We start from the raw sequence: 16,218 nt of genomic DNA on the forward strand, positions 1-16,218 counted from the left end.
TATTGAATATTAAGTGACGCCATACTCCATGATGTGTTGTCCTGCTATGTGCTATGTTATGTTATTTTTTTGCTGTTCTGTTTTAAGTTGTATGCTTTGTTGTGTTGTGTTTTTCCATCCTATGCAGTACAATGCAGAGTTGTGCGTTGCTATGTGCTATGCCATGCCTTGTTAAATGTTAAGCTTTGATGCTTTGTTATGTCGTGTTATGTATATAATGTTAGCCTCCTATTCTGTGCCACAGTGTCATACTATGCCATATGTTATACTATGGTATGTTACTCAATGCTGTGGAATCCTTTGAGTTGGGCAATATTATTGCACGTTATTTCAGGCGGGGTTGTCCTTTGAACTGTACGTTATGCTGTTATCACATACTGTGAGTTATGCTTTGAACTGTTCTGTGTTATACGATCGTATTGTGTTGTTATACTTTCCTCTGGAGCATGTTTTGCTATGAAATCACATGCGGCTTTATGCTTTGCACTATACACTAAATGCTATTTCATTGTACGCGGTTATGCTTTGCTCTGTACTGTGTTATCTTACCTTATGTTACTGCATGCAGCGCTATGGTTTCTAAGATACCATCTGATGCTATGCTTTGTGATTTTATTTCATGTGTTACTTGTAAGCAGCAAACCCCCCAATGGAAAGTTCAAGCGCTTTATATTCGTGGGGCTTGTTGCAAAGCTCAAAACAGGAGATTGGAAGATCTTGGCCGGTAGTGCCCTGATGCGTTTGGAGATTTAAGAGCAATAGACTGAGACATTATATAATACCCTCGCGCCAGCAGCAAGGTCCACGCGCGCCCTGTGCTGAGTGATGTTTCTGAGCAGGAGCAGGGCTCGAGACCCCGTACCACAAGCCAGAGACCCCCAGAACTCTGGCTCAGTGGGAGGACGCAGCTCAATTAGCATTTCACACACTTGCCCGGGCCCTCCCCTGCCTTCCTCGCGGTGGGCATGCCCTCCCCCGGCCAGCCCGGCCCGGCCCCGGCCCGTTGGCAGGGTGACAGTACTCGAGTGTGCAAACTTGTGCCATTGTCCCCGGACCGGGGGGGAGCCATGGCGACCCCCGCGCTAATATGACACGGGAAAATGTTTGCTGATGGCCGCTCTATGGGCTTTGTCCGCGCCCTTTTCTCCCTCGCGACGGCTCGATCCAAGTCCCCGGCTGTTTGACTACAAACGCAGGAGGGCTGCCCGGCTCCGCGCCTTTGTGCGCGGCGTTTGAATGGGTAATTCTGCCTTTGTGCGGCTCAATCGAGGGGGCACGCACAAAGACAAGATTCTTCAGCGCCCAGGACTCCTTCCCATGGATATGTGCACATCTCTTTAGAGATGGGTCCCGGCCCTACCTTTCCTGACATCACCCCCCTCCGTCGCCCCCAAGAGAAGAGAACCCCTGATCAAGAGCAGTTAAAAATCCAGACTGGCCTGTCCCCCAAAAGCGGCATTGTCCGGTGCCACTGAACCATGCCCGCTGCCAGCCCCCAGACAGCTTTCCCTTATTTTAAGAGAGAAAGGGGACTCTCCCCTTTCTCTGCTCATCAGCATATCATGTTGTATCGTATGGGGGCAAAGATGCCAAGGGGAGTGCGGAGGGGGGTCTCATGGGAGGGATGCTGCAGAATGGTGGAGAAATAGCAAAGAAATTATGGTATTTATTGGCGGCCTTTTTTGTGGGGTGTCCATGGAGACAATTTGTGACTGGGAAGAATGTGCAGAACAAGAAGCCTAATGCCTGATTGGGACGCTTTTGTGTTGACAAAGTGGCCTCTGATTGGTCTGGGGAGCCCCCCTAGCTCCAAGTCGTTGATATGCACTCAGGCCCCTCAAGTGCGCGCCAGCTTCCTCCTCAGTCGCAGTTCCTCGGCCTTTAGAGAGCTTCGCCGGGTATTACCTGCCTAACGAGATTAGCCCCTCGAACTGTGTATTAATGCATTTCCCTCAAAGGCCAGTACAGTAAAAGCTCCGCCCCGCGTCAGATAAGCTTCGCCTTTGACAGGAGAGCGCGTGCCGACCGCATGCTATCTGTGCCCGTGCTCGAGGGCTTCGAAAAGCAACCACTTCCGCAGCAGTTCACACTTCTAAGAGGCAAGTATAGACGTCATTGTCCCAGAGGTTTCTTTACACATATCCTTGTGTTTTAATGCGTTCTTTACCTAGTCATTGCTGTATTATTATTTTTTTATTGCTTTTTTATGTATTGTGCAGTCCACTAATCCAAAGCATGTCAATATTTGTTCACAGATCTGTTCCTGGTCCGGCACTGGACTTTGGGATTTACTTGGACTACATTTTTTTCTTCGGATGTATGTGTATTCGGTAACCTGGAACCACTCACTGTTCAGGAGATGAAAACTCTTTGAAGCAATGGTAACCTGGGTGGTTGTTTTATGACATACTTTGGGTCCTTACAAACTTTTTGAGGGCTTGGAAACTTTTGTTTACGAGAAATCTTTATTTTTACCTTGTAAGACTTTGTGGACTTCAAAATTCATTTTCTGCTTCATGGAAATATCACGGAAGAGCTGCGTCTGAAATGGCAGCAGATAGCGAGGTGAAAACATTGTTGAATTTCGTGAACCTGGCGTCGAGTGACATCAAAGCTGCCCTTGACAAGTCTGCCCCCTGCCGGCGCTCAGTGGACCACCGGAAGTACCTGCAGAAGCAGCTTAAAAGGTTTTCACAGAAGTATTCCAGGATACCAAGGTGCCACCCCAGCAAGAGCTTCGATCCCCCTGGCAGGAGGGGACTGGAGGACCGGATCCGAGGGCTTCCCCCGGAGAGCCCAGGCAGGGGACCCAGAGACCGTGCAGGGGGCACTGCCGAGCCCGGCCTCCCCCGGGATGGCATCCAAAAGCCGACCGCAATTGAGAGGCCGGACCAGGTGCCCATGAGGAAGAGACAGCTGCCTGCCTCTTTCTGGGAGGAGCCAAGGCCGGTGCCGGGCTTCCTGGCGGCCAGCTTCCCCTCAGGACTTGAAGCCCCCCGAGAGCCCCTGGCGCTGCCCTCCGCGTGCAAGAGGAGGAAGCGGTGCACAGGTGCTGCTGTAGCCCAGGCCTTAGAAGAGGAGAGTCCCGCAGCTCCTTTCATGGGCAGCGTCTGCGGCTGCTGCCCGTTTCAGTACCACGGACAGGGACTCTTTGTCGGACCCCACGCCTTCCCCGCTCTCGCCCTGTGGAGGAAGCACGCACCGCCACCTCTGGACATGGAGCACTTGAGCAAAGAGGCTCTAGAAGGGCACAGACTCTACCGACCCGTGGTCTTCAAACCCATTCCCACCAAACCTGCCATCCCCCCTCCTGCCTTCAACATGTTTGGGTACATTTAGCTCTTCGGTTGGTCTTCCCTACACTGAGAGAAAGGACGCATGCAGCTGATCTTTCAATCTGTTTACCTTCCTAAGAGGGCGAGTCCAGTGTCTAAAGGGCTATCCCAGTGACGTCAATGGGAGCGAACCAAGTTCACCTTGGTCTAGGGGCCTGATTCGAGGTGTCCTGGGAGGGCGAGGGCATTGATGGCCATAGAAGCGAAACATGTATGAGAGGTGATTCTATCGAATCCAATGGGAGTCGTTCATGTCTGGGAGATCGATCCCCTTGAAACCAGAGCGGCCGAACCACTTTTGGGGGTGGCCATATTTAAGTGAGTGAGTGGAGATCATGCCCGGAAGGGTGTGTTTCATTGATAGCAGTGCGGTTAAACCTAGTTTGGCAGAGTGATCTAACTGAATTAAGTGGGAGTGCAGCATATATAAGAGGGTTGTCACGTTGAAGTCCTTGGGAATGGCTCATATTTGGGTGGGTCATCCCATTGAAGTTAACCTGGGTGATCCATATTTGGGAGGGGAACGCCATGGAAGCTTCTAGAAGTGAATGGTTTTTGGCAGGATGATCCTTTAGTTGTCAATACGAGTGATCTATGTTTGATAGGGTAGGTTAACTCATGGAAGCCAGTGGTGACTACACCCCATTTGGTAGGGTGGTCCAAATGAAATAAATAGAAGCGAACAATGTACACGACGATGCTCATTTTGAAGTCAAAAGACACGTTTGGGAGAGGGATCCATCTCGAGCCACAAGGTTGGGTAATACCATTGACAGGAATATGGTTGATGCATGTTTGGGGAGGCGATACCAATAAAGTTATTCAAGTCAAGGTGATCCTATTCAAGTCGACGGAAGTGGACCATGTTTGTAATGAGGGTGCCTTTGAAGCCAATGCAAGTGAACCAGTTTAGGTGTGTGACCCCACCTAAGAGAAAATGGGTGACATTGGTTTGTGTGGGTGCCCCATCTAGCAATCAGTAGAGGTGATTTTTTTCGGGAGGCTGATTAATTTGTTGAGAGTGGGGCGAACCAAGTTTGGAAGGGGATGGTTTACCAGGATGGGAACACCACATTTAAAATGTATGCAGGTCGAAAGTATTTTTAAGAGGGCGAAACCATTAAAAGACAGTGGGTTGAGGGCTGGTGCATGTCTGTCTGTGTCACATAGCGGGGAGATTGTGCCTAAAATCTTTGTTTCTGACCCCCGGCCGCCCATATCTCCACCCCCCTCCGCCCTTTCCCGGAGGGCAGTTGCTTGTGGATCAAGGTGAAAATTAAAGAAGAATGCACTTTTTAAAGGCATTTGCCTGCCCTTCTCAAGATGCACATCCTTGGATACAGGAACGACATTTGTGTTTCAGAGAATGTGAATGCCAGGAAGATCACAGGAGTTAGAATCCATAGGCTAGTACATACGTCCTCACGAGCAGTGCCTGTTTATGGAGCCTTTCGGCTATCACGGGGGCTGCTAGATGGTTTACATTGTGGCAAGAGTTGAAATAAATGTGGTTGTTTTGTTCTTGCCGTCTCTATTTTTGTCTATTTATGCAGGGAGGAAACGGGTATACCGTCAATTGATGCAGCAGGTGCAGTTGCACCGGGGCCCGGTGGCTTGAGGGACCCACCAAATACTGAATATTGCTGTATTACACCCCGGCCAGTAGCCCATTGCCTCTTGTGCACTAGGGGCCATGACTCACTGGACACGCCACTGATAGTAACGGGTACCAGTCGTCACAGTTCTCACAACTTCGATTACACTTTTTAACGTTACTCCCCTATCTTTAAATATGTACTTGACCCTATGGATAAATCGCTCACAATTAACAGATTAGATACCGAAAACAATAAGAGGAAACTTGATGTGCCGAGTGTCATACAATCAGTGAAGTGAGGACGCTGGGATTGGTCTCCTGGCTACAACGCCCTCACGTTAACCTGTAGTTCACCGTCTTGGTGAAGAAGTTCTCTAAATTACCACTACAAACTAAGTCGCTCCGCTGATTACGCTTATTGCAGCCTGTGGAATTTGGTGCATAGAAACCACATAGTAAAAGATGGACCGCTAAGGCGGAAGGGGGGTGGCTTCTAGGACACAGAAACAAAACTTACCCTGGGTTTTTAGGAGGTGCGGTACAGCTGTAGACCTTGTGACGTGTCTGTCAAAGGTGGCAGGTAAAAGGGCAGGCTGGATAGGACTAGTCACCCTTTCTGCTGTAATGTACTGTAAAAAGTTTATATGAAACACATCTGGGATCGGTTTGGGACTAGTTTCTCTGATGTTATTTTTTTTTTGCTGCTATGTTTTGTTTTGTATCACGTCGTGCTCTGCTTTTTATCATTTGCTCTGCTGTATACTGTTGTGTTTTCCTTAGTTATGCTTTTTTTGTGTGATGCCATGTCGTGTTATGGTATTTAGAACATCGGACTTTTGAGAGATCAATTGATTATGTCCAGAGGTTCCATGATGGCCAGTATAGACCTTCCGCTCCAACATGCGGGTGTTTCACCTTCTCTTTCCCCTTGTCTAATGCAGAACAGGGATTTTCCAAAGTCGGCCCGGGAGGGCCGGATCCATTCCAGCTTTTTGCCATTTCCCCATTTAAATAAAAGTAGTTATCTTAAACATCCAGCAATGATCGAGCACCCCAGGACCGACTTTGGAGATCTCTGAGTTAGAACATTCTAACCTTAGTGACTGAATATCCCAACAGAATTATTGCCCTTCGCCTAAGCATGTCAGTTATTAAAGGACGTTCGCGGTACGTCCCAGGACCTTGGAGAGAGAACCACAGAGTTTGAAGCAATGGGTTATAGTGCTATAATATTTTGTTCTGCCTCAAGGGTCACTGAGAGTGACGAAAGAGCGGGTTAATCAAAGCTCGAATGAGAAAGATAGATTTGCATTTACAAAGGCAACCGTATGCAAAATAGAAGACTCTGTGTTTGCAAACCCCACAGTTGCAATGAACTGAAAGTTCTGGGACTCACGATGTCCCTTGATATTTGCAAATAAATGGGGTCAGTAAAGGGACACCCCCTTCCTTACCATTTGCACGGGTATCTATGAAGGTTGCTTGGATACCAGTACCAGAAAAAGGGGGTTTGTTCATTATAAAGTGGAACCTGTCTTTGAATAACAGCTTCATCATTGTAATGTGGGCTTTGGACCTCATCAGCACACTGTAGTCGAGGTAAGCACTTTATGCACCCCATTTATATACATTTAAATGTTTTATTTTGATTGAAATCTCTGTCCGTAAAAGGACATGCAGATCAGTTTGCTGATTTTGAGCAGAGCAGACAACAGGAAGGAGCACTGAGGGGCTCTGGAGGAGGGAAGTGCAGGAATCGGAGCAAAGAAATCTTGGCAAAAATCGATGTTATCTGGTTTGGTGAACAAATCTAGACCAATTGAGAATTTGAAGGGAAACCAGGACCACTTTATGAAGATGTTCCATGAGGATTTCCCAGGGTTCGCATCTAACGCAGCCAACAGGTCGAGGGGGATTAGGAGTGCACACCCATGTAGATATAACTCATTGTACAACATAATCAGTGATTTAGACCATGGTCATCTGTGTTCCCTGGTACTCAAATTGATCTAGCTGGGGAAGTTTGTTGACATCCTGTAAATTATGCATTTGGGCAGTGACAACAATTTCAGTGATCCTGCAGGAAAGGGCAAGGCAGGTGGTACTGGAAGAGAGTCCTCGTGATCAGCGTATCTCTCTCCTACCCCTTTACCCTTACCCCCTTCCCTTTGCACTTCACTTATCTCGTCTTCTATGCTCTTGTAATTGTTTGTCTAGCAACCGATGTAAATTGGAACTGATGTAATCTTGTAATTTTGTGGAACCTCATGTAAAGCGCTCTGATACCTCCTGTTCTAGCCAGCGCTATATAAAACTCTTAAAATAAATAAATAACTGGGGACAAGAGAAGTTTCTTCACGGCTGGTTTGATTCCAGCTAGTTTGAATCAGGCAGGAGGATACCCATGAGAAGCTTACGCCATCATGTACAGAGTTTTGTGCAGGCACTCGCGATGCAACATGATGCAAAGATAGTCAATTTACCTACCACCTCAAAGGCTCGATTACGCTATGCTAAATTAATTTGCATTGTACACTGGCAAATTAAGGTCTTAGTTTGCGAAGGGATGTCAATATAGGGTGAAAGGGGGGTTCATCTCTTTTGACCACCTTGTAGAGGGTCTGGAATGATGAAGAACTTCTTAGATGGTGGATGAGTTGAAGTCAGGTGCTGGAGGCTAGGTGAAATGGAGAAGCAAGCTTTGACTTTGTCGATGTTTGCTAAGAAATATTTCTTGGGTCATAAGCATCAGTAGGTGTTAGAGAAGGAACAAAGCCGACAATGGTTTTCACTTGAAACACTCTTCTAAAATAGATCCCTTGGATGGGTGGCAGCTTTTTAATTGTGTCCTTGATGTGGTCTTTTTGGCTTCTTTTATTGCAAGCTTTGTTGTGCCTCTGGGTGGTTTTGTAGTCAGGAGCATTGAAAACCATTTCTGAGTTCTCATTCTCCTCTTTCCAATCATGTAGATCGCAGATCCTTTTTTAAGGAGGCTATGACATTCATGGATTCTGGTGTAACCAAATTCCAGAGAGTTTAATAGTTAGAAACTTGGGGGCATATTATCAAGCCCCATCGATAATTATCACTGAGTGCACTTAGCGCGCTTTTAAATATTGCCGACTATCGCTGGAATAAATCGCCAAGCTTGCGCTGTATTATCAATGATTAGCGCTATGGCGATGAATATTCCAGCGATAGCGGGGTTTTCCATGGAACATCGCTGGTTTTCCAGCGATGTTCCATGGAAAATGGTGATAAGCTTGATGATAGGCCCTGTGGCCTTAGCCCCACAATCCACCTCCCATGTTAGGTATGCCTCAGTGAGGAATTTAACATATGTTAAACTCCTGAGTTAAGGCAGAGTTAGCTTAATTTTAATTATCACTACGCCTCGTTGGTAATATCGTGGAGCTGCTTTCGCGATATTTTCACATGTTGTTTTCACAGCCACGCCTACTTTGCATCTCATTATCGATGCGAGGCAAGGCGTGTGAAAAACGATAGCTAAGTCAAGGAATCACGCGCTAGCATGTCCTTGTAAATAATGCAATAAAATTATTGCTGCTTTTTGCCCAAAAACGGATGCTAAAGCGGCGATAATTTTATTGCAGCCTCTTGATAATATGCCCCTTGTTTATTTAAAGTACCATTGAGTTGGATAACAAAAAACATCTGCCACTTCAACAAGATACCCGTAAGGACCCGCAGGCAGAGGGAGCACTGACCAGTGAGATCAGGGCCTGCGGGCAGGGGGTGAGGGGGAAAGCTGACCACTGAGATCAGAGCCTGCGGGCAGGTGGGGATTTGACCTGTGAGATCAGGTATTGTGAGTGCAGTTTCAGAGCAGGATTCCATGCATAGCAGAGCAGTGAGTGTGCAGCGTCTCTCCTGTTACACATTGGATTTCGTGAAATATAGGGCATGAGGCTGGAGGCTGATCCTTCCCACACACTGGCACCACTAGGGGGAACACACTGACATGCACACGTCTTACCTGTACGTGCCAATGTTGACAGTGACATTTCCACAACTAATTGTGGGAATGTAGATCCACACTCCATGGGTCATACATTTGATGAGAGTTGGAGAATGGGGTCTTCAATGCAGGGGACCTTTTGTTATTGATTATATTAATAGTGATGTGATATGTGATGCCACCAGTGATGTCATTGAGCATGGAATTGTGCCTGTAACAGTGGACTGTGAGGTGTGAGCCGTGGTTGTGCAACTGATCATATCACCCACATTTCATGGGGTTTTAGGGGTATGTAACTGTTACCACGCATTTTTTACCACGCATACCATTACCACGCATACTTTTACAACGCAGGTCATTTTACAACGATTACCTTTACAACGCATTACACTACAACGCACATACTATTACAACGCATACCATTACAACGTAAGTATAATTATAGGTAAGTTTATCTTTTTTTAAAAACATTTATTAGTGGTATTTGGTTATGGGGTACAGGGGTCTTTTTAGGTTTAAGGGCTGGGTTTGGGTTTTGGGGTACATGGGTGTTTTTAGGTTTTAGGGCAGGGTTTGGGTTTTGGGGTACAGGGGTATTTTTAGGTTTTAGGGCTGGGTTTGGGTTTTGGGGTACAGGGGTATTTTTAGGTTTTAGGGCTGGGTTTGGGTTTTGGGGTACAGGAGTATTTTTAGGTTTTAGGGCTGGGTTTGGGTTTTGGGGTACGGGGGTATTTTTAGGTTTTAGGGCTGGGTTTGGGTTTTGAGGTACAGGGGTATTTTTAGGTTTTAGGGCTGGGTTTGGGTTTTGGGGTACAGGGTTATTTTTAGGTTTTAGGGCTGGGTTTGGGTTTTGGGGTACAAGGGTATTTTTAGGTTTTAGGGCTGGGTTTGGGTTTTGGGGTACAGGGGTATTTTTAGGTTTTAGGGTTGGGATTGGGTTTTGGGGTACAGGGGTATTTTTAGGTTTTAGGGTTGGGATTGGGTTTTGGGGTACAGGGGTATTTTTAACATATATTTATAAATAATAAAATTAAAATTAATGTTATTAATAAAATTATTTAATAATTAAATAATAAATAATTAAATTAAATAATACAAAAATAATTATTTACATTATATATTAATATTATATACTTACCTATACTTACATTGTAATGGTATGCGTTGTAATAGTATCTGCGTTGTAGTGTATTGCGTTGTAAAGGTTTCCGTTGTAAAATGACCTGCGTTGTAAAAAATGCGTGGTAATGGTATGCGTGCTAAAAGTACGCGTGGTAACATCATATATCCGGTTTTAGGTGTTAAATCATAACCATACTGTCTCTTCTACAGATGCTTTTGGGAGAATGTGTAAGTTTATTTCAAAAGAACACATTATTTTGCCTTCTGAAAGAACCATAACTTGCCTATAGTGATGATTTGTTTGTTTGTTATGCTACACTTTGACTCCTCCCCACAGTATTAATTAAAATGTCTTTGGTCACACCCTGTACACAGTCCCTCTGTCCTTAGTGTCAGCTGTGAACCTACTTGTGCCATGCACACTGAACACTGGAGACAATACAGGTTGGGCCTATGCTCTGCTTCCCATCTCCCTGACCGCAATGGTTACTAATACTACATATCTTTTTTTAAATTGTATTGTATTGTTTGCACTAGTCTACATTTTCAATCATGGCACACATAGGTGAAAAACAGTGGTTGCAGAAAGTTAATGAGTGCAAATATTTTAAGTGCATCAAAGGAACGTGTGCTTCGGTGATACTGGGACCTCATTCTGAGATCTGTAAGGACCAAGCCAATTTCTGTATTTTCTGTTGGTTTTTTGAGGATATTTTGTACCCATTTATGGAGTCCTCTAATGCACTGCGGTCTGGTTGTGTTCTCCATGCCACTACATAGCATCCACAATTTAGTTTTAGAACACAAAATTAACATACCATATAAACTCAATCATTAGTTTATATTTTACTATTACACTTATATTCAACATATATTAGTTTATATTTTGTGAGTATATATATTATAGCCTTATTTTTTGGGACACTCTTGTGATTGCAACCATTTTTTAGTGGTCTATCTTTCTCATGATCGGTGGAGTTTGGACTTTAATTACAGTCAATAAACCTCGTGTTAATGTTCTGCTTTAAAATTTTTTAGCGCATTTACCATTCCAACCACTTTAGAATGATTTGTTTTGCTGTGGAAAAGTCACACAAAAATGGCCATCACACGTGTGCACACACTCAGTGGCCATCTTGGAATGACTTTACTCAGGGCAACAATAAAATCATTCAAAGATAGCCCCAGTGCATACACACCAATGCAGCACAGTGGCCATCTATGAGTGACGTTTCTAAAACCAATCAAACCTGCTTCATATTATGGCATAAAAGGCTGTATGAAATGCTAAGCCGATTTTACAGAGCCTTAAATTCACTCTTATCCTTTTTCAAATTGAATGTGATCTGGTGGCTTCACTGACTATTACTGCATACACTGCAGGGATCCATGTTTGACTTCATGGTCACAGTTTTGAATCCTTGTGGGTCGGCTCAGCCTTTCATCCTTCTGAGGTCAATAAAATGAGAGCCATTGAGTTGAGTGACAATAATCATCAGTCATTCAGCCCCATGATACCCTTCTGGGTGAAAATGCACTTTACAAAGACATCAGTCTGTTTTCCTAGACGTGATAGCAGGCACAAACACAGACCCACCATGAACACAAACATAAACAAATCAATAACTTCCTGCGGCCGTATTTCAGCCGTCCATGCTTTCTAGATTACATTTGTGTGACACGGGGAGGCATTGACAAATTTATAAATGTTTTAGGTCTCTAGATAGCTTTTACCTGCATGTTGTCCAAAGACCTCATGTGAGCCTTACCATAACTTGCACTGCGGTTTTGGCCGGCATATGAGGAGAGGTGTTGGCCTAAGGCTAGGGCGGTCCACCTCGAATCAGGGAAACTGGGTTCAAGTCTTGGCAATGACGCTGAACATCCTGTGATTCTGGGCAAATCACGTAATCTCCCTGTGCCTAACAAAAATAAATGTGTTTTCATGTAATGCAACTGGTGCTATGTAAAGCGCTCTGATACCCAATTTCGGTCAAGTTCGCGCTATATAAAACTCTGTGACAGAAAGACATATTGGTTGGATCTTTTGCCTCTCGTATTGGCTTGTTCCTTATTCAAACTTTATTTCTGTCTTATGTGGTGCTTGTCCCTCCCCAGGTCCTTAGCTTTTTTCCATCTTTTTTGCTGGATGATTTCTATCCTTCGAGTGCTCACATTCCGGGATTTTTTTTTCTTTTACCTTCAGCACAAATGTGAGTGAATGTCCTTTCTTGCTCTTTCTTTCATGTGCTGTGTGCTCTGTGTTGCTCCCTTCTTCGTCCATTGCTTTCCCAACCCATCCTTCCCTGTTTATTTTGGTTTTATTCTTCCGACCTAAAGTACCTTCATTGGTCCCCACTCCAGCCTTCTCCCCTCACCGGCACTGACCTTTCCCTTAAGTGACAGTCCATTGCTTCCACACCCCCAGTTGCAAGTATTACATTTTTGGGAGGGCCCAGAAACTACCGTTTGCTACACCTTTTAATTTTTTTATTTACATCTGCAGGATTGGCGTCAACCATCACAGTCCAGTAAATATTAAAAAGAAACAAAACTGTGGCTGCGTCATGCTCTATATGAAGGTATGCGTGATGACGCATACGTGTACATAAGTAACCATGGTGGGCTGCTGTAGCATTATGACTTGTACACTTGCATGGGTCATGATACTACCACTGAACATATACACACACGTCATTACACATATTCTTTTTTTCTGTGTATGCTGCAGCATTGGAACAAAATATTTTGTTTGCATTAGCCAACATATTGGCAATGGCAGTAGGTCTAAAAAGGGAGGTCTATTGGCTTTGCCTATGCATGTTATCTGGAAATGTATGTAACCCGAAAGGTAATAAGAGTAGGTATCTGACTTTTTTCGGTCTGGCAATAGTTAAGAACGTTTTTCTCCAAAGAAATGTCAAAAAATAGTATACATAGATCCACGCATCCATACATGGGCTTTCAGTCAGCCCTCTTCATCCACTGGTCAGTTGCATTGTCATTCACATTTAGTTTCCGCCCACCAAAGCATTCAGCATGGACCAGTGAGTCAGCCCACTTCAGTCATTTGTTGTCTTCAGTGTGATTAAAGGCACTTTGCTCGGACACGTGCCTATCCACATGCAGGCCACTTCAATGGAGAGAAGGTGGAACAGTTTAACCTTTCAGCCAGCTGGAGTGGCAGGTTTTTCGCTTCAGTCTGTGAATGCTTTGCCCTGCCTTTCAGAGCTGTTGCTCTCACGCTTCTGGCCATTGCCCTGCCCTGCCTCACCATTCCTGTGGGGCCAGCAGAATCTGTGCTGCTCTGCACCGGAATAGCATTTGACGTGCACGCAGGGTCTGGAGCCATGCTACCTGTACGTGCAGCACTGCTGCAGGAAGTGACCTCTCAGGTGTCTGTCCTCCTGTGGATCCATTAGTTTCACAATTTGTTTAAGCATTGTAAGACATTGTGAAATCTCCACTCCCATTATTCATGTGTGGGGTTGCACGAACTGACGCACATGGTCATTGTGTGTGTGCGCATGGGCAGCCCGAGGTGTGCTTCGTGGGCTCTATCGCTGCTTGAAGTCCTTCTTATTTGGCGCATGCGCATTGCCAGTTAAGACTGAAAGTTGAGGTAAATACAATAAAATATTAAATGCGAACTGGGCCATCCTCTATGCCTGCACCGAATAGGCAATTGTCTCTTTGAAAGGCAGGGTTTCCGAATAAACATGATGTTTGAGGGTCGTAAACGCCGTATGACAGCCAGAATATTTACCCCGAACTCTTACCTTTCAACAAGACAAGACCAGCTGTTGTCAACTGTCTGAAAATACATGTTTTTTTTGTCATTTATCGTTGATGTTCACAATGCTTTCATGGGTGTTACCAGGAGAGTGCATTTCAGTCTAACCATCACTTTGAGAATCCTAAACCCCTCTCCCCTCCCCCGCTCTTGATATCTACCAATAATTATATGATGATGATTGTCTTGGGGTCACACAGTCCGGGCCTCTGCACGTTTCGTCGAAAACGCGCCGTGCTAGGAAGCCACCACGACGTAATAAATGCATGATTCAGGAGACGTATGTTTATTTTTAAAATTAATTACACAATGAAATGTAATGTGTGACTAATACTGGGGGCGATCTGCGCGAATACAACTGAAGGCGTGCTCCATGCGTTTAGTCATGGCTGCAAACCCCTCAAACTAAGGGGGTCGGTGGGGGGAGAGTTAAAAGCACTTCAAAATGCGCCAGGACGCTCCTTCGCTGGAGCAGCTGCGCGCCAAATAAATGTAGCTAACATAACATAACATAACAGTAAGAGCATGGCCAGACTTAGAATCCAAGTCAAAATTATGGGGCCGATTATGATTGCGGATAATCCGCATCCTCCGGGCCGGCGGAAGCCACAGCCGGCCCGGAGGATGTGGATTATCCGCTGCGGACTGGAAAAAGAGTCAGACCCCCCCCCCCACACCAGATTAGGATAGCTGGGGGATCTAATTTCCGTCCGCCGCTTTTCCGTCGCGGTCGCCTTCCGACCGCGGCGGAAAAGCTCTAACATGGCTGGAGATGTCTATCAGACACCACCAGCCGTATTAGGATAGCTGTGTCATATGCCTTTCCACGGCGGCATTTCTGCTGTGGAAAGGCATACAGTGTTGTCTTCGGGGGCCCGTTGCGGGCCCCCAGGGGTAAAGTGTGGCTGTCACATCCTAATTAGCACGGAGGGACCGCCGCTGCCCCTGCGGACGGTTCCTCCTCCTCTGGGGTGGCGGACGGACGCAAATAGGCCCCTTAGTGTGGAAACCCCTTTGCTGCTATAGTACGTTGAATTGTATAGAGAGATAGTGCTCTGAACAAAATGTGCACAATGGTGTATTTTAGCCAGTGAATTTGCACTTGGCTTACTATACTTTACATGGGGTTTCTCTGACGGACTTTAAGCAATATTAATGGAAAATGCTAACATTTATTATAGGTTTGGCCAGTAGATCTAACAGTATTGGAAATTTTAGGTTCTAGTTTCAAGGGCAGTCAAAGGAAAATACTGCAATCTAAAACACACTGCACGAGCAGCATTCGTCTCAATCCACGAGGACTCCAAAACAAAATATGCAATATATTAGGGCATCCTCAACCAAAGAGACATTTTTAAAATTGACAGAAAGTGGTGTGGTTTAAGCACATTTGTATATTGTTCTCTCCATAATACACTTGCAAGCATGCAATACCTTTACATTATTTGCAGAACCAGATGTTGGTAGAGGAGACAACTCCTGTATCTAGAAAGGATGCCTCACATTCAATCTTTATATCATATAGAATTGAAAAGCTGTACTCCTGCATACCCTTGCTATGCAGCGTTTATCATGTGCTCCGTGTCTTGATGTGCTTGGGAACTTCCTTGGTCAGTAACGCAACCCACCTTTGGAAAGATGTTTGTTTTAATAACACATGACGTCTAGAGTTTGAGTATAGAGTGTGATTATCAATGGTGCAATGTAAAAAAGACAACTACTCTTGGCAATAGTCTAATCGCCTAATATATATACTCAATAGACAGCACCAATCACACAATAGTACTTCACAAGTCTGGAAAAGGAAAAAGCAGAAATGTGTATATATATATATATATATATAGAAAAAAACAGTTTTCAATTAATAAAACATCATCAAAAAATACATTACATATTTATTCACTATCATAAAAAATATACATATCAAACAATAATACAACATTTAAAAAGGACATCAAGAGAGAAATATAATCATAGACATACAAATTGCTCATCAGCACTGGTTAATTCAAGAGAATCAATAACAGTATTGGCAACATTTCATTTTATACAATCATTACTACTTGTTCTTTGGATGCAACCCAGCAAAAATAAGCGTCAATGCGTTTCGGTGGTATCAAAGCCGAATAAAACCACCTTCTACAGGACAATGTGTGTATTATCCCCCTTTCTTATGAACAACCTGTTTTAAAATATAATCCAAATGTCAATTTCACTGTCTGCCTATTTTAAGAAACTCTTTTTTTTCTTTTATATTCTATAAACCTATTTGTTGTTATCAAGTGATTCCTCTTGGTATGCCAGTTCCAAGAGGATAAAGGGTTGTGATTAATGCCTATCAAAATTGTACCCAGGCATTCCTCCCCCTAAACAAAGGTTTGTCCTTATAATG

At 44.6% G+C, this 16,218-nt stretch overlaps 1 protein-coding gene across 1 annotated transcript; it reads left to right on the forward strand.

Moving 5' to 3' along the window:
* Positions 1-2,287: 2,287 nt before the first annotated feature.
* Positions 2,288-4,554, forward strand: FAM181A (family with sequence similarity 181 member A). The gene has a single exon (XM_086936640.1). It carries the CDS (start codon positions 2,548-2,550, stop codon positions 3,337-3,339), a length of 792 nt encoding a protein of 263 aa, XP_086792766.1. The 5' UTR covers positions 2,288-2,547; the 3' UTR covers positions 3,340-4,554.
* The last annotated feature ends 11,664 nt before the right edge of the window (positions 4,555-16,218 follow it).

The sequence above is a fragment of the Lissotriton vulgaris genome, chromosome 9 (genome assembly GCF_964263255.1).
Source record: "Lissotriton vulgaris chromosome 9, aLisVul1.2, whole genome shotgun sequence".
NCBI classification, from domain to species: domain Eukaryota; kingdom Metazoa; phylum Chordata; class Amphibia; order Caudata; family Salamandridae; genus Lissotriton; species Lissotriton vulgaris.